Consider the following 19,894-nt stretch of genomic DNA (forward strand, 5'->3'; position numbering starts at 1 on the left):
TCTCCTTCCTGCATGAGTTGCAAGTGTTTGGACAAAATAATGTACAAGGAAGTGGCCGATTGAACATTATGTCAATGATTTGGGATATATCATTAGCTGGGAACCATCTATGAACAACAATAGGATATCATTGGAAGAGATTGGAGCCTATTTGGGAGGACCAAGTATTACCTTGGTACATTATGGTTCATACATTGGTACCCTCTTCTTCATACATCAATTGCAAGTGTTTGGGCCAATAATATACAAGGAAAAGGCCAATTAAACGTCATGTCAATGATTTGTGATATATAATTTGGTCGGAACTATCTATTAACAATGATAGGATGTCATTCGGAGAGATGGAAACCCATTTGGGAGACCAAGTGTTACCTATTGGTACATCATGCTTCATACTTAGTACCCTCCCCTTCCTACATGAGCTGCAAGTGTTTGGGTAAAATAATGTACAAGGAAGTGGCCAATTGAACATCATTAGGTGGGATCATCTATGAACAACAATAGGATATTATTAGGAGAGATTGGAGCCCATTTGCAAGGACTAAGTGTTACCTTGGTACATCAAGGTTCTTACATTGGTAGTTTGGTACCCTCTTCTTCTTACATGAGTTGCAAGTGTTTGGACCAATAATGTACAAGAAAAAAGTCAATTAAACATCATGTCAATGATTTGGGGTATATCATGGTGGGATAACACATAATTTGATTCTAAATAGAATATGTGAGAAAATATTAGGTTTATTAGTGAAATTCATACAAGGACATGGTACCTTACCGTTAACCCTAAGTTTTGAATATGACTTAACCACAAAAGACATACTTGTATTATTTCATGTGTGATGTTGCTAGGTTATTAATTGACGAACAAAGAGAATACTTGATCGAAGACTAAAGAAAGGAGAGTTAATCAAGATCGAAGTGAAGATGTTCCTAAGATGAAGAATCAAGCTTGGAATGAAGATTAGAATGCATTAGGGTGGATTATATTCTTGATGTTAAGGTTGAGTAAAGGTATATATAAGATGTTTGGTGTTGAATTCTCAAAGGAACTAAGTTTTGTTCCCATGACAGGAACAGATAGTGGCACAGGTTAGGAACTTTAGTTGGGAACTGACTTAGAAACGAATTTAGGAACACCTAAACCTAATAAATGTTAAGCGCCTAAGTACTGTTAGGTGTATAATAGAAATTTAGGAGTCCTAGTTTAATTAGTTATGAAAAGATTTTAATTAGTTTCTTTTATTCGAAAAATCAAATTTTATTCTTTAAATAAATTTGATTTTTCTGGTAGATTTAAATTAAATGTAAAATATATTTTTCCTAAATTAGATTATTTTTTAATTGTTTAATTATTTTCCAAGTAACCACTTATCACGTAATTTGCATTGTTACACGTTCTAACTGAGTTAGTGGCCGGGTTAGTAGGTTAGCTTCTTAGTTTCCAAGTAAAGTTAATTAGTGGAGATCATGGGGTTAGCGGATTAATTAGTGGAAAATTAATTCATGGCTACTTACTATAAATAGGCGTCTAATCCCAAGATTAATTTGTGTCTGACATAGCTTAAAATCCTAAGTTGCCTAAGTGTCAGTGTCGTGTTCCCAAGAGAATTCATACTTACGATCTTTTGTTTTTACTCTTCCATTGTTATCACAAATTGTATTTCACTAGTGGAAAAATGAAGAAGGGCTGCGCTGAAAAAGGCCTATAGGGCTACGCTTTTTGACAGCAGCCCTTTCAGTAGCAGCCCTTCACTTTTTAAGTAGGGTTGCGCTAGAAAAGCGCAGCCCTTCCTACCAAAAAAAAAAAAAAATTTGACATTTTTTTACTCATAATCTCACATTTTCTGAAATTAAACAGAAGAGAAGAGAAACGAAACGAAAATGAAAATACTAAACCCAAAACAAAAAAAAACAAAAAAAAAGAATGAAACTAAAATGAAAAAAAGGAACAAAAACATTAATCAAAATAAACAAAGAGAAGAAATTATAGATCTGAAAATACAAGAACATTAATCAAAACAAAGATGAAAATACAAGAACATTAATCAAAACAAAGAGAAGTATACAAGAACATTAATCAAAACAAAGAGAAGTATACAAGAACATTACTCAAAACAAAGAGAAGTATACAAGAACATTAATCAAAATAAACAAAGAGAAGTATACAAGAACATTATAGATCTGAAAATACAAGAACTACCTCCAAACATTAACCTAATAATGTTTAAATACATAAAACAAAACCCTAATACATAATTTAAGGGAAAAAAAATTCGAAAAAACTTAAAATGTCTATTTGGAGGCTTAAACGAACTCGGATGGCTTAAAAAGCCTAAACGTCACGGCATAGCGGTGAGTTTGACTCGTTGGCCCGTTCCGCTTCCGAAAAGGTATCACAATAGGCAATCAGACATCGTCGGCATGTTTAGTGCAAATCATTTCGTGGTTTTTGTCGCAAATGTTTATGGGAGTTTTTGAGAGAGAAGAGAGGATGAGAGAGAAGGAGGAAAGGAATAATGAGGGACGTGAGAGAGGAGAGAGAATGAGGGATAATATATCTGAATCCCCGCTCAATATTTGAAAGCCCGCGATTTCGAAATTTCAAATTTTTTTAAGAAGGGCTGCGCTTTTCTTCAAAAGCGCAGCCCTACTTAGTCAGAAGGGTTGCGCCTTTTATAAAAGCGCAGCCCTTCACTTAGTAGGGCTGCGCCTTTTATAAAAGCGCAACCCTTCACTTAGTAGGGCTGCGCTTTTAGAAAAAGCACAACCCTTCCTTTTTTTTCCCCTAGTGTTTGTTTGTTTAATGGGTTTGAGTGAACTCATGTAAGTGTGAGAAAGTTTTGAGTGAAGCAAAAGAAAAGGAGTGAGAAAATAACTTCGAGTGAAGTTTGAGAGAACAACCGTGTTAGATGGAACTGTTGTTGAGAACTTAAGTTTAGGAACTCAGGTTTTGGCTTTAGAGAATTAATAGGTTTGTAATAGAGTTGTTGGCCTATTATAGTGAAAAGTTTGAGTTAATATCCCTTGTGGTCGAGGTTGTTTCTTCCTAATTGGGCCTAGGAAGTTTTTTTGCTAAAACTTCTTGTGCTTCCATTGTGTGTTCACTAGCTAGCTTTTAATTTTGCAAAAAGTTACGCTTATTCTCTCACTATAATTCACCCCCCTCTTATAGTGATCATATTATACAACACTTACACATCATACTTTGGTATCGTCCATTGAACAACTTGGTATTCTTGACAACGACCAATCCGATTTCTGTGTTTGAGTCCAAAACATCAAGTTCTCCTTTTTCACTACTCTAAGGGATAAAATCTTTCAAACATACGATTGATCCTCAATAAAGTATGAGAGAAAGGATTTGAGTCTAACTCATGCATCAAATTTCCCAAAGTACCATCTAAGGGATGAAATCTTTACAATATATGATTTCATCTTAAATAGATTATGTGATGAAAAAATATTTCTCCATAAATGAAATCCACAGAAGGCCTTGGTACCCTATACCTCTAACTTTGGTACCATTCAATGAACAAATTGGTATCCTTAATATTGCTAATCATATTTCACGATTTGAGTACAACACATCAAGTTTCCATTTATTTGTATGAAGTGTCTTCTTTTCATGGAAAACATATCAAGCATGAGATTGAAAATATACAAAAACAGGTTAAAGTTTCAATTACCTTATTTCACATAATCAAGTAATATATCTTACTGTATGACAATTGTAGATATATTATGCACATAATGACAATTTTTATGCTCTTATATACTGACCTTTTGTGATCTACTATGCATTTAATAATTTCAAATATAATCCAATGAATGTAAATTGATGATATAGTTGACTTTGGTTTAGCAAATTAATTTAATGGTTAAACTTAGATAACTTTAATCCTTTTAATCAAACAACTAAAACATAATTGATATGTGTTTTTAAAGTACTAAAAATGCACACTAAAACCATTCTCATTATATTTTGCTTAGTGTGGGGGTTAGCTAGGTAATAATTTGGGTATCTTATTATGAATAGGTTCCAAAATAATTTTGTACTTGTATCGAAGTGATCTTGTATTGATACCAAAGTGGTCTTATATTGATACCAAAGTGATCTTATATTGGTACCAAAAGAATTTCAAAAGATACCTAAGTTATGTTATAGTACGCTAATTGGTACTCCTTTTGTTTTTATCTTTCTCACTTTCCTGTGCACATCTCCCAATGCATATATTTGAACTTAAATATCTTTCACTATATATTAGTACAGATTATAATGATTAAAAATTAATAATGTACTAATTGAGACGAATCAAACAAGACCCCAAATGACTATATTTTTTCTTATATATTGAAAAATATTGAGAAGATTCTCTCTAAGTATGTATAGTGTCAAGATTCTAAGTGAGAACGATAAAAAACAGAGGAATGCCATTCTATGTAATATAATTGGTACCCTTATTATTTCAAAGTAGTACCATTTTGTAATGTAATTGGTACCATTCTATGTAATGTAATTGGTGTCATTCTATTATTCCCTACTTACACTAAATTATTACCATTATTTTTCGCACTTTTTTTTAATAATTAAAATAGGAAATATTTTTAACTATCACAAGAGAACAACAAGACTTTCCTATCAAAACAACAAAGACAAGGCTTCGGAACAGAGCCCAAGTTCAACCAAATAAAACCATAATCCAACACAAAAGTAAAATGAAATCAATGATAAATGGGAAAAGCTCCCACAACATTAAAAACAAGTTAATTCCCAATTTTTCACCCTCAATAATCATTATCATAACCTGGTTGCATAAAGAAAAAAAAACACATAACAAAAAAGTATGAAAATTGTCTTTTTCTTTTTAATATTAGTTAACTAAATTACAATTTCATTTAAAGTAATATTTTTTTTTACTTGCATGCATTATTCTGGTAATTGTACGGCCAAGACGGCGAGCTTCGTCATTAGTCAACTTAGCACCCCTGCTTGCTTCTCCTTCTGTCAAACTCGGCGACCTCCGATGTAATATTTTGATAAATTATCCATCACTTTTTTCCCTATAATGGTGGGTGTTGGTGCCTGTATTGGAGCAGTGCAGTTGCCTCCGAATTGAATTTTGTTTGGAGAAGCAGATGAAAGTGATGGAATTTTTCAAGTGGTGAAAGTTGAGTTTGGAGAGAGAAATTGTTAAAGGAGAAAAATAATGGTCCTTTGTTGATTCACTCGCGTGTGTGTTAATCTCAATTTCCTCAGCTTTTCTTTGCAAGTAAAATTACCATATTCCCTATTGGAGTCCCTTGAGGATTCAAACAGTTGGACGCCTAACCAATCTCATTAGTGATCTTAGTATATATCATAATCAAGGAATTAAGCTATATATTGTTTTTATAATGACAGTTTGAGTGTAATATACCTAGCTCAAGACCAAGTCCACCATGAATGGCTAAATATATAGATATGAGATATCATTTTCTAAGAGGTAAGAAGATAATCCAGGTGATGAAAGCATGTACTGTTGATGATCCTGCTAGTATGCTCATCAAGATAGTTCACATGTCAAGTTCCGATCGACATTATTTGGACTTGCTGAACATTTTAACTTGTTGATGGCCCCTAGGGGTATCATGGGTATATCTGGCAATTTTTGTTTACATCGGGTTTTATTTGTGGAGAATTCAAGTTAAAGTGGAAATTTGTTGAAATACTTGAATCTTTTGTCTAACGCTTCAAATGACCAAGCACAGGGCCTTTTTTTCAATTTTGAACCTGTTTTGGCCTATTCCACTTATTTTATTAAAAAGGTACCATATAAACCATCCATCCTTTCTCTTCTGCCATTATCTGTATTCTGTACACTCTCCTTCTCAAGGATAATGAAATAAATTTCTTCCCTACATATGGTTGTAACTAATACTTCCTCAGTTTCATTTTAATCTACACACTTACATTTTTCACGCATGTCAATACAAAACTTTGACGATATATATCTCTAGTTTTGTATTTGTAAAAATTGTAAAAAATACATATTAATAAAATACATATTAAGACGAATCTAACAATATCCCACATGACTATGTTTTTATTCACGTATAAATCTCAAACGAAGGTCAAAGTGCAATTTGTGAATAGTGTAAAATGTCAAAGGGTAACAATTAAAATTGAGCGGAGGGAGTACATTATTAGTGAACCACGTTAAATTAGTGCATTCGACTTCATTGTGTTCCATGTGAGTTGTTTCTTTCACAACAGGAATGAGTGGGGTAAGATTGATACCAATACACAAACCTCCACATTAGCGGTGATCATGTTGTTCTTAAATAGAAGATTCAACTTTGTTTGGCAACCACATGTAAAATCATTCTCAAACATATAAAGTAGATATCTCTTCATTCTCAAAAAAATCCCTCCCCCCCCCCCTCCCCCTCTCCTCTCCCTTCGTCCATTCCCCCCCCCCCACACCGCAACCCACCCTATCCCCCCACAGCTCCTCCCTCCGCAACCCGAAAAATCTGAATCCACCAGTCTGCCACCATCACATGACCATAACACCATGAAAACTCCCCACCACAAATGAAACGAAAACTATCGAAAATCGAAGAACGAAAGCCATTGTTTCTCGGTGGTGTAGCAGTGGGGGATTCTGAGTGGCGCAACTGTGGGGGGCGTTTTGGGTGGCGCAACGGTTGGGGGGATGGACGAAGGGAGAGGAGAGGGGTGAAGGAGAGAAGAATGGAGAGGAAAGAGGGTAAGGGTGAAGGGGGGGTGGGGGTGCCGCCTGAGGGGGCGGAGGGAGGGTCGGGGTTGCTGGTAGTGGTGGCTAGGTTTCATCTTGCAAAGATAATTTTGATTTTGGTTTGTTTTCGCAAAAAAAATTTGATTTTGGTTTGTTTTCGCAATTTTTTTTTATTTTGGTTTGTTTTCGCAAAAAATATTTTATAAGGTTTTTTTTTCGTAAAAATAAACTCGTAAAAAGTTTTTTTTTTTGCAAATTTTCCAAATTAAAAGTAGATAAAAAAAAAGTAATGGTTAACGCAATCCAATTCTGTGACCCCACGTTGAAAGAGTTATATTGACGAACATACTTAACCATTAAAGCAAGATAATTTATTTGATATAGTAAATAAAAATTATTAAAAGAGAAGGTTTAATTTTAATATAAAAGTAGACCTAGTCACTAAATGAATCAAACTAATCACCAGAAGAAATTAACCTAGTCACTATTGGGCTAATTTTCTTTTTAATATTGAGCTTACGATTACCTAATTTTAATTTTGAATTAGGCGGTTTCTTACAAGACAAACTCTATAGTAAATACTTTAACAAAGCGTGTCTTAAAAACCTACAGAGACAGCTTGCGTAATATATGGACCGTAGGGGTCGGGCTCTTGTCAGCCCCCTTTTGGCTTTACCCGTCCCTTTGTGTGAGAATGACGGTAAAAGAGTACGTACTTCCTCCGTTTCATAATACTCGCTACACTTTCCATTGTGGGAAGTTTTACATTACTTGTTACACATTCTTTTTGGGCAATAAACTCTTTCTATCTCTCTCCTCTCACATGAGTCCCTAATCTTTTTACTTTCTACCTCTCTCTTCTCCTAAAATTGCCTAGGAGTCCATGAATTGAGAAGTGTAGCGAGTAATATGAAACAGATAAAGTAGCTTTGTTTAAGCAATTTTGTAACTTCACTTGAAACAAGGTCATCATTCTCCTCTATATTCACATTCTCATATCTCTTAATTTGGATGTCAATACTTTCTCAAAAAACTTAGACACTACTTGTCCCAATTATGATCAATTAGTTTTTAGAAGATCCCAACTTTTGTTTGTCTCATGCAATCTCAATTTTGTGGATTTCTTCCCAAAGTCTTTAAATTTGTCTTTAAATTTAATTAACTTCCTAATCATCCTAAATTAACTTCACTTAGATATAATTAAATTATCTCTACTATATATGAGAACTGTTGAGAACTTTGATGTCCACCCTCTTTATCCAAATTACCCCTAACTACAAAGAAAATTACATAATCTACCAGTCTATAAATTTTAAAAACAAAAGTAAAAAAGCAACAAAAAATTGCAATTTTGATAATGATTAGGCACGCATAGCGTGCATATAAAGCTAATAATACTTTAAATCACACTGATTATAGTTGAAACTTAAAGTGGCGGCAATTTTCTATAGTTTTTCATTTAGGCTCCATTTGGTTGGATGTAGAACATTTTCAATGTAAAATGATTTTTCATGTAAGATATTTTACAATGGAAAATTCAAATGCAAAGCTAATTTTCCTTTGTTTGGTTCAATATTAAAAAATGTAAGAAAAAGAGAAAAAAAAAATGGAAGGAGAATGGAGAGGATGGATAAGAGGAGAGTAAAAAGTTGCTAAGGAAAATGGAGGAAAATGTATTATCCTTCTTTCTGAAAGGAAAATGATTTTTACTTAGAGCTCCATTGATGAAAAACTTGTTTTACTCCCCTTATAAAATCAAACAATGAAAAATGAAAAGAAAAAAAAAACTCATTTTCATGAAAAATATTTTACACCCTACTAAACGGAGCTTGCACAACATTGACTCTGTTTGGCATTACTAGCTGAAAATAAACTGAAACTGATAAGTTAACTGAAACTGATAAGATAAAGCTGAAACTGATAAGGTGCTAAAACTGATTAGTTTAACTGTTTGACAAAATTAGTTGATTAAGTTGATAAATTATTTTAGCAAAATTAGTTGTTGTCAAAATTTTGGAAAGATTTTCCAAAATTTCAGTCATCTGATTGTGAAAAGGTAAATTTTTTAACTTATCATTTAAGTCATTTTAACCACTTGAAATTTTATTTTAGGTGCTCCCCAAACACTACTAATCATTTTAGCACCTAAAATATGTTAGCACCTTATCATTTACAAAAATTATTAAAGGAGACAGTCTAATTTTAATATGAAAGTAGACCTAGTTAATAAATGAATTAAAGTAGTCATCGAAAGAAATTAAAGTAGTCATTATTAGGCTAATTCTTTTTTTAATATTGGGCTCACTATTGCCTAATTTTAATTTAAAAGTAGTCGGTCTCTTACAAGACAACCTCTATTATTTAAGGTAGCTAAAGTGCTTCCCCAAACAGAGCGATTGACATGAAGCCAGTGGGCCATGCTAAACCCTGGACGTGGGCTTGCCTGACTCGCCCACTCATCAGTCATTTCCGAATAAAATTCACTGCTTTTCGCGGGATCCTGAAGAATAACCGTTAGCAATTAGCATGAAAGGATCAAGTTCGTTAGCTGTGATAATTGATAAATGTTGTTCTTGGTTTTATATTCAATTCTCTTACTTTCTTTTTATGATTTTCTTCCACCTTTTTTTCTCTTAGGCCTCAAACCCTAAATTCTCACAAAAACCTTGATCTTTACCCCCTTATAATTCTGCAAATATATACGATGATTCTTGCTTCTGTGCAACCAAGATTTGAAGAAGAGATGCGAACATATGGGTGGTGAACTTATAAACTGAAAAACGTAATTTTGGGATAAATCTATGTTGCACACAATATGTTTGATGAAATGTGTCAATGAAGATTTACATCATCTTCTAGATATGCGATAGCTGTCTCTAGAAGTGTAATGTGTGCAAACATGAGATGATTCTATATGATTTTCATGCTAAAAAGTAATCTATAAATCTTTCTATTAATTGAATAGCCATTAATACTAATTTATCGTGTGAAATTCATGATCAAGAAAAGGCCTCACGAATCTAATCATGTGGCAAGGAATACAAAAGGACTTAATTCATGTCATTCTATTCTTTGAATGGCTATGCTGTTAATTGTTATGCTACCCGAGAGCTCCATAATCGAAGTGATCATCAGTAGCTGATTCCGAAGTTTTTGTCGTGGCTCAAGCTGTTATTATGTCCAGCTTAATCCATTGAGGTCCAAGTGCCTGATGGTTGAAGGGACATCAGGTTCATCTCGGGCATTTAAGTCGAGTTCACCACTAAAAGAACCGAGCTTGTAGTTCTTATTATCGAGTTGGAATGTGCTCTGCTCGAGCTCATCCCGTGTATCCCGTCGAATTCCGACACTCATGGACAAGTCACTACAGGCGCCTTCCATTCGGAACATCATCTTTGCTGTGTCTTGCTGTGTTGTTGTAGGGAAAAGTATCGTAGCATGCTCTTTTAGATTTTCATTAAACTCATTTCCCTCCAAGAATCTGGTATCATTATATGGTCTCAACCCCAATTCACTGTTGTGCATATCTTGCTCTCTCAGTTGAGGTCCGTCGCATGAGGTTAAGCAGCTATCAAGTGAACAATCTCCCATGGGTTTGTGGGGTTGGATTTGCTGCTTGGGGCATAGTCCCTGCTGTTCTTCTGCCATCTCTGCAAAGGCCAAATTTAGGCATTGGTTGGATACCTTTGAAACTAATTCAGAGAGCTGAAGTTTCGCTGCTTCCAGACCAACCACACCAATGTTCTGCTTTCCAAGCGTCTCCTGAGCTTTTTCTAGGACTGCCTGAAGGTATTTTCCTTGAGCTTCTATCCGCAACTGCAAACGCCTCTGTACCTAATTTCACATAAACCATAAAGGGGTAAATACGAATGTGCTATGTGCCAAGTAATTGCAACTCATCAAGTAAATCATCTGAATAATAAAATCATGTTGCACGTATTAAACTTTTTTTAACGAGTCTTATTGTCGAAGTGTTTTACTTTATTTTATCCTTTGATTACATTACTTTTTTTTATCTCATTTATTAATGAGCAATGCATATGCAGTATAGTGGGCATGTATTGGCACAAAATATAACAAAGTTTATTCTTCATTTTATACCCCACATCTTTGTCACGACTGTTCTTAGGATGATGTCTCTGTAAATTCTGAGCAGCTGTTGTTGTTTCCGCTTTAGGTGAAAGGCCATTCTGTTTGAATTGGAAGTAGACAGGATCAAGTACCTCAAGCTGCTCGTGTAGCCTTCTTTGGACTTCGATTTGCATCTGCAAAGCTTCGTTTATATGTAAGTTCCTGAATATCAATATCGGCTGTTAGTGCATTTTATGACATAGAAGTCATCTTGGAGGTTCTAACCACAATAATGGATATTATGCTTACTTGTTTGGTTGGTGTGCAATGTTGATGCTGCTTGTATGCGACGGACTTGTTTCTTGCATTTTGTCACTTGACATGACAACTGTAAAAGTGTATCCACAGTTATGTTTCATAATAAGATGAATTTATATTAAGAATATGATGGTATATCATTGAGAAGATTACCATACCAGTTTTGTTGGCCCCGCTTGAAGTTTGTCCATGAATATTTTTGCTGAGCCTGTACTTCTGCTAAGCAAAAGGGAAACAAAAATCAGATAATTGGCTTTATGTTTCTCTTCACAGGGGAAAAAAGTTTAATAAATTCTAGAATATAGTAAACTTGTCATAGCCATTTTGGTTCCATTATGTCCATATCTAGACAGAGTTGGAAAACTGGGGGCTGCAAGTTATGCAAATATGCAATATAGTCTATTATAAAACGGTGAATCATGAACTCCAGTGAGCATGCAGTAAGACAGAGTGTGATAATCACCTGAAGATGGCTCTTTAGGTGATATAAAGTCAGTCCCGGAATTCCCATAAGTTTCATGACTGTTTTTGGGGTAGCCTCTGCAAAATATTAGGAAGACAACATGTTAGCTGACCCCTGTTATGCTACCACATACTACCATTTAATGTTCAACATTAGATTATAATGAGACATACTATCTGCTCCACCAAGCTGATTTACTGCTTCTACAAATCTTTCATGAAGATCAGGTGTCCATTTCAATCTAGGCTTTGCATCAGTGGAGAGGACGAGATTTGAATCTCTTGAGCCATTTCCACCTTGCAGGAAAAGCTGCCTTTCTTGAGGAGCTGATATTCTTGGAGAAGGATACATGTTTGCTTGACTGTGGTGATGATACATATCCTGCCTTGAAGATGAGCATTTCAGCCTTAATTTGAAGTAAAACTAGAAAACATCAATAAGTCTTATCTTGTGGGGATTTTTACCTTAGGTATTAGATGTTTGCTTCTGTAGCAAGATTTATGACGTTGGGCCTTGATTTTCTGAGTTATTTGCTTGTGCGCTTTGCTCCCTTATATCATGTATCAACTCTTAAAAAACCACAATTTTCTGCTACTGCCCCTTTTTTTTCCTCACCGTTTCTTATGGAGAAAAAACAAGCAATGGGAGGCTTTTATAGGGAAGAGAGAAAGAAGTGATGAAAAGTTAAGAGAATATGGAATCTTTGGACAGAGCCAACAATGAACGCAACCTAATCTATTTTTCATAGCAACTCAAAAGAGATCTTGTCCTTCCTGTCCTGTGGTCCACTTTCCACACTCAGAACCAAATTTCCAGTTTGAATGCTTCTGAACTGAACTTTTCAGAACAACACATATATTGCACTAAGTACCAGAATAGATGCACATAAGTTTTCTAATATATCTGCTTGCAATATTCTTTGTTTTCTGAAGCGGCTCCTTTTTTCTCCCCTAGTTTATATTCTTTAATCTGGAAGAACTAGAACCTTATTCCCTGAATGGTATATAGGAATCCTCTGACTTGGACAAGAGAATCCACTAACTGTATTCTCCTAAAATTTTCAAAGTCTCCCCCCTTCCTGTAGATAATATGTTCAATATTGCAACTCCAAGCATTGTTCATTGTCTTTTAAAATCATTGTTCAGTTTTCCATGAGTTTGAACTCTACGCGATAGAGGATGAACATCATCACCATGCTAATAAAGGGTGTTGACAGAGACATAAGCAAATAAATGTAATTGTTTTAATGGGGAAATTGCAGGGGAAGATTCTGTTGACTGGAGCATCATAAAAATTTAGTATTCGATATGGACAAGCGAAAATTAAGAAGATGCTTAAATTGGGAAATTGTTTGAGGGGAAAGTATGGAATATGGAATACATACTATTGTATCTCTTTCAGTAAGTATGGTACTTATTCAACCCACTCACTGTAATTACATGGGTGGACCTCAATCTTTCTCAATGCTGTTTTGCTTGAGCAACTAGTCCCACACTGTTAATATAAGAGACTAAGCGTCCTGTACACAAGTTGAGTATTATACTTGTTTCTTTGCTTTACTCAAAGATGTGTCTTTCATCCGTGTAGGACCCAATTACCTTGCACTTGACTTGTTATGTGATTCTTTCCAATCTCCACGTATAATACTACTCTGTTTTCCTTTATTTAATATCTGAAGATATCTCTCTATAGATATTTCCGTGTCAATTAATTGAGTTCGTGCATGAATCATCTTCTTCATGTTATGTCCTGCAGATATAGCACATGCATATTTGCATCTTGAATGGTGCAGCATGTTTGCTATTATATTTTGAATTAACTTATGTATTTTCTCTCTTCTTGCTGTCTTTTACATATATTATGTCCTTCTAGCTATGCATACAAATTATACCGAAAATTTCCATCTTTTGATGACTACATTCTCCTTGTTTGGTCTGTTACACTTAGACACGGAGAAACACTCTTGAAGGCCTCTGGAACACTATCAGTTAGGACAGGTGCTAAGATTCTCTGTTTTGTCATCGCAATCTATTCTCAATGCTTTTACTGAATTATTGTCATAAGAATGATTATTAGATACAAATCTTCTTTACTGTAGCAACAACTCATCAATCTTTAGCAGTACTAAGGTTGTGAATAAGCATAATTTATTTATTTTTTTTTGAGGGGATTGTGACTAAGCATAATGAAATGATAATAAAAGTTTATCTAGTTCAAACTATATTTACAACATGAAGACTTAAAGAATAGGTTCGTATTTAGCTGTCGATTTCCAAATCAACCCAATATCGCATAATCCACATAATTTTTTAAAAAAGTTTACAATAATTGCCTAAGTATATAGCTAGTGATTTTAAACATGAAAGTAGTTTAAAATCGGAAACTTTTTCTTTAATCTCCAGTTTGAAATTGCGGTACTCTGAAATAGGGAACATTTATATATAGCATCAAGGCAGCTGCAGACTCAGTTGGCCTTTTGTGGAGGATAATATGATTCTGATTTGTGAGTATATATATCGGGAATCATTAGTTCTTTAGCAAAAAAAAGTTTAAAAGTGACTTTCTTCACTAGTTACTTGGCATGTGGAAATGGAATAAGCTTCGCCAGGATACTTTCTTCCAACATGATACTGTTTGTCAACGAGTTTCGGAAGGCAATTATTTCTGATTAATTGATTTACAGGAACTTGGATACTGGATGTCCAAGTGATTTTGTCTACTTAGGATCTTTGAAATTGGAACCGTAGTATGTCAGACTTTGAGTGTTGTGCAATCATATCACAATAGTTTGAACGAAGAGGAGCTTGAGAAGTTGGAGGCTTGAGGAGGAGAGGAGAATGCCTATGGTTGTAGTAAGTCATGACTCATAATTGTAGAATTTTTCACTTTCTTCAGCGACAGACATATCTTCAGGAAAATATACTTTTCGACACCTGCTCACCTAGTGTTTCTTTTTCTTTCTTAGAAATATTTCCTGTATCACTGACATTATTATTAATATTTGTTGTGAACGCATTGATGTTTAGATGAAAAGTAGCAAGTAGGTACAAACATTTTCTGAGTTCTGTAAGTAGATACTCAGCTGTTTTTAGAACCTCATACTTGGATTCATTGTATAGCTTCTTCTCTTATTGTGCCCTTTGTCTCCTGTTTCTCGCATTAGTTTATTCTATTTCATCTTCTTTTCCATCTACAGTTTACTGACATGAAAACATAACCAATTGATCCTTTCGACCTAAATAACGAATAAGTTCCGCCTACAATGTTCTAAAGGAAAAACTGAAAATGCCTAAATGTTAAGCACATAACATCTACTAAAATGGAATATTTACACTTAATAAATTAGAGAACGGTAACTGGTAAGTCATAAGTCAGGAAATGAATAACTTTTTAGCTCTACAGTACCCTTATTTGCTGGTTAATAGTTGGCGCGGCTAACATTCAACAAATTGCTACTCGATCATCGTCAAAGTCCATACTGATTATATGTTAAACCTGTACTTCCTGCTTATTATTGGCTTGCAAGTTTTTCGTAGGCTCTTAGGCATTTCTATGACTGTAGGAACTCAGCTAATTATGCTATATGGGCCAACCACATCTGGAGAATTAAGATGCTTCTTTTCTGCTTGACTTACAAGTTTTCTCTTTCATTAATAAAAAAAATCGTTACTACAAGTGTTATTAACTATTCCTTGATGTCCCAGAAAACCTTTTCATCTTATCTTTGCTAACTTTTGTTTACTTCTTGTGCAGGTTAGGTATAAAAATTATAATGGTTGTACATCTGGGTACTCGCTTTTTACCTGGTTGAATTTACTGTGGCTATCTTTTGCCAAAGCCGTATGATTCTCCCCATTTGAAAGAGGGGGATTTATAAGGTATTGTCCGTTTTCTGTACTTGCATTTCCTTTTTAAGTTTTAAGGCTGCCTAATGTGGAGTAAAGGCATCAAACTATGGTAAAAAATAATGGGAGTGGGGTCATTTTTGGTTGCATAACCCTCCCCCACCCCCAACTGATGAAAGGAGAAGGGGCTTATCGAGCTGGCCCATCTCAGACCATTTGGTTGAACACTAGAATCTAGGAGAATCAAAGAACATTTTGTGCTATTTTAGCATTGCTGAAGTTGTCAATTTATATACTCAAATACGTATAAATTTTTTTTATTGTAACTTTACTAGATATTATTTAACGTCACATTTTCAATAATACCAAAGTATTGCTCTGTAGACGATATTGTTTTCACATGATAATCTTGTTTAATGTTATACTACGGTTGCACCAGAAAATTTGTGGACCAATTATGCCAATTGGATGTCTCGTCCAGTCCAGTCCAGTCCAGTCCAGTCCAGTCCAGTTATTAAGGATCAAACTTATATGACAAGGGGAAGGGAGCGTCATTGCACTCAAGCGAGAGAGGGGCTCTCTCTTGGTTGTTGAATGTTGATGCTCTTAGGAAGAAATGAGGTATGCATGGTGTAAGTGATCCTTTGTACTAGAGACTAGAGAGGTGAAGTTGAAGTGTTGAACACAAACATGTGTGAAGATGCTTGATGATTGCTGCTTCTTGACCACACAAAGGTGGCCCTAGGTCTCCAATGAAAAAGTGAGAAATGACCACGGAATGATATTCCTTGTTGTAAAGAAAGTGAGGGATAGATAGAAGTATATTTATTTTTATTTTATTTAATTATATTTTTGTCCCAAAATTCTGTAAGAATAGGAATATGAGAATCATGACTCAAAGTAGAGCCGGTGGGTTTTATTCTCAAGTTTAGAATTTTTTGTATTTATTCTCACAAATTGAAACCACTAAAAATGGGTGCGCACCTGTACTTTCATCCTTTACCTATAGATGTCTTAGTTTTCTTTTCTTTTCTTTTTAACAATGTTCATGATTGATACTGAAGACAGATATGAATTATGATGAACAACATTTTCCTATAATTGATAGAGATAAGAGATAGTTACTGTTGCTGAGCAATGAGGCTTGTCAGTCGTCACCATCTTATTATATACTCTTACTTGTATAAGATATGCCCATATTTCATTTCAGCTTACAGAATAGACCTTAATTTCTGCTTTCAACTTCAGAGGCCACTGATTTTTATTATTTACAAATGATTTTAATTAATTGTTTGTTAGAGCATACTCTTAGGCTATTAAATAGTACTTCTGGTAGGAATTCATGGGATTAACCATGGAAAGAGTCACCAGAATAATTTCAACTACGGTTTCTCTTTCCATTTCTATTCCAACTTTGACTTGTCTTTGTTAATGATCATACGTGACCGGAATTAAATGGATAAATTTTATGAGTTTTTCTTTTTGTTCGATTATATTGACAATTTCTATATGTTATGGGACGGAATGATTCAAACCTTCGAATAGCGGGATCAAAACCCGATGCCTTATCACTCGGCCACACCCCACTTCGATTTCAATTCTACAATAAACACATCTTATTAAGAACAAATTGTCAACTAGATACTTTTTTAGGATAGTAAATAAGTATCTTATTTGATTCTTTGTTGAAATAATAGTATCTAAGCTTTTAAAAACCATAAAAATAACATCTAGTTTTCGGTGAGAAGGTCAATTTTTTTTAGTTGGCCATTTGATTTCCTGATTATTTAACTAACTCACTCTTTCTTTTCCTCAATCGAATTTGCATCCCCCATTCTTATTTATTTCAACGTTTTTACTTCACAACACCCACATCTTTTAATTTCTCTCTCAAAGAAAGTTTCAACTATGTGCAAAAATTAGAAGGTACATAGTACATCCGCATGCAGGATGTTAATGGTGCACATGAAAAAAATGTGAATGAATTAAAATTCAACGCACATGTTAGTAAAGGGGAAAAAACAAAAGAACCCCAAGTTTATTTAGACATACATGATTGTACAAAGAACATCTAGTTCAATGAAAAGAACATTTATTTCGAATAAAAGAACATTTGTAATATTTAATGATATGATTTCTTTTAACTTGCTCAGCTTGTATCTCAACCCAAATATGTTTTGATCTGGAAAAAAAGTTTCATATACACTTTGTTTTGTATAAATGTCCATTACATCTTAGTAATTGAACATTATGTCATACATAAAAGAACATATGTCGTGCAGTAATTACTATGACGTTAAGTTGTTTTTGGTGATCTGGTTAGGTGATTGCAATGTACATTTCATCTTAGTAATTAAGCATTGTATTTATGAAATAAGAACATATATTTGTGATATGAAAGGAAAAAGAAGAGTTCCATCTAGGTTTTCCTTGGGATGGTGGTTCAAGGATTTTTTCTAGGGTTTTCCGGAGGTGGGGTTTTGCTCGAGGATCTCTCGAGAATTGTGCAACCTCTCAATGGATTCCGCATTAAATATTCAGGAGAGCAATGATAACAACCAAATTTCCAATGATAACATAGATTACGACACAAATACTGAGAGTAATAATGAAACACAAAAAACTCTAAAGGCGATGATGATGGAGGAATCTGTCAAATGGATGACTCGGAGGAGGAGGAGGAAGAAGAGCGGATGGAATTAGGGCTAGTAGGGAAGGTTTGGACTACAAGAAACATTAACTCGAATGCCTTCATGGCAGCGATGAAGAATGTGTGGCAACCCACACATGGCCTCGATATAAGCAGCATTGGTGGAAATACGTTTGTCTTCCAATTTCGTCATTGGAGAGATCAATATCGAGTATTAGAAGGACAACCATGACACTTCGACAAACACACTATTTTGCTTGGCGACATCCAGGGTTAGGTAAAACCTTCTGATATGCAATTGTTTGAATTACCTATGCGAGTTAGAATATATAACTTACCCTTTAAAGGTAGATTAAATCATAAAAATGTTGAAACAATTGGGAGAAAGATTGGAAATTTCATAAAAATAAATAGCTCTGGTTCTGTTGGTATTGACAAATCAATAGGGCTAAGGGTTGAGGTGGATGTTCGAAAATCCTTGTTGTAGACGGTTAAGGTGAAGATGAGAAGTGGGGAGGAAGATTATTATGAAGTTAAGTATGAGAGACCCCCTGTGTTTTGTTATTATTGTGGATTGTAAAGGTCACGGTAGTAAATATTGTGTGGAGTGTAAAGACGAGGAGGAAGCAGCTATGGAATATGGGGGATGGCTTAAAGCATCCCCATGGAAGAGAAGCAGTATTGAGGCGGATAAGTCTCGAAAAATTGATGGGTTTAGCTGCGCAAAAGCTCTTTTTATTCCAAAACCAAAACCTATAAGCAAGGAAGAGGAGCTTGTTAAGGTGACAAAAGTAGTGGAGAAAATATAAGATTGTAGAATTGATGATAAAACTTGATTGCCTGATCGATAAAAAGGAAAAGAAGATAATAGGGAGGGGGAAAAGTGTCACGAATGAGACAACTAGTGATGTAGAGAAGGGCAGTATGGAGAATGTGAGTGGGGAAAAGAATGAGGAGGAAGTTGTTGGAGGAAAAGAGCAAATTAAAAAGAGAGGATGGTGGCGGCTTCCAAGAGAATGGGGGATACTACCAAAGTGGCTCAACAGGTGATAGGGGCCAGACGTAAAGAGCGTGACGAAGAGAAGGAAGGGGATGCTGTAAAGGAGGGTGAAATGTGGCATTCAGAAAAAGATAGGGTTGGATGGAAATTTGATGACTCAATATGAGGCAGGATACTTTCATGATTCAGTAGCGGGCCCCACTTCTTGGACTCTCGGTGACCAATGAATAACATCTTATCATAGAACTGTCGCGGATTGGGGAGCATCTAGGCAGTCAATGCGCTTAGGCATGTTGTGATTAATGAAAAACCCCGCATGGTTTTCCTTTAAGAGACCAAGTTACGTAGCTTCGAGATGGAAAGAGTGTGTGCTAAGCTGAAATTCAAATGCATGCTTGTTCGTTGTTGATTGTGAAGGAAAGGGAATGAGAAGGAGAGGGGGGGTCTGGCGCTTTTATGGAGAGATGATTGCTATATCACTATTACCTATTTTTCCGCGAACCACATTAATGCTTGCATGGCTCATGATAGTGAGATGAAGTGGAGATTTGCGGGGCTTTATGGCTATCCGAAGACGGAAAATAAACCCAAAATGGGCCATCGTTTGAAAAATCTCTTTAGAGGTGGAGATGAGGCATGGGTATGTGGTGGTGACCTTAATCTCATGTTATGGTCTATGGAGAAAAAAGGTGGGAATGAATTCAAGTTCGAAGAAGCAGCAATTTTGAGAGATGTCATGGACCATTGCAAGCTTGAAGATTTGCACTATGTAGGGTATCCATTTACATTGACAAATAATCAAGGTGGGGA

General features: G+C 35.0%; 1 protein-coding gene and 1 long non-coding RNA gene across 5 annotated transcripts; one reads left to right on the forward strand and one right to left on the reverse strand.

The window, feature by feature from the left end:
- Positions 1 to 9,671: 9,671 nt before the first annotated feature.
- On the reverse strand, positions 9,672 to 11,967 carry LOC104889245 (myb-related protein 2). 4 transcript variants are annotated; one of them, XM_010674421.3, is made up of 6 exons: positions 11,763 to 11,967; positions 11,590 to 11,666; positions 11,285 to 11,342; positions 11,118 to 11,196; positions 10,961 to 11,030; positions 9,672 to 10,571 (listed from the first exon to the last, which is right to left on the reverse strand). In XM_010674421.3, exons 1-6 carry the CDS (start codon positions 11,965 to 11,967, stop codon positions 9,912 to 9,914), a joined length of 1,149 nt encoding a protein of 382 aa, XP_010672723.1. In that variant the 3' UTR covers positions 9,672 to 9,911. The 4 variants fall into 4 exon arrangements, with proteins under 4 accessions (XP_010672723.1, XP_010672721.1, XP_010672722.1 ...); XM_010674419.3 differs by having other exon boundaries at positions 10,844 to 11,030; XM_010674420.3 differs by having other exon boundaries at positions 11,285 to 11,345.
- LOC109134631 (uncharacterized) lies at positions 10,386 to 16,554 on the forward strand. Its single transcript, XR_008968498.1, has 5 exons — positions 10,386 to 10,526; positions 10,915 to 11,022; positions 12,851 to 13,586; positions 15,343 to 15,467; positions 15,874 to 16,554. It is a non-coding gene; the product is annotated as an uncharacterized LOC109134631 (long non-coding RNA).
- Positions 16,555 to 19,894: the final 3,340 nt, after the last annotated feature.

The sequence above is a fragment of the Beta vulgaris genome, chromosome 3, assembly GCF_026745355.1.
Source record: "Beta vulgaris subsp. vulgaris cultivar EL10 chromosome 3, EL10.2, whole genome shotgun sequence".
Lineage (NCBI taxonomy): Eukaryota > Viridiplantae > Streptophyta > Magnoliopsida > Caryophyllales > Amaranthaceae > Beta > Beta vulgaris.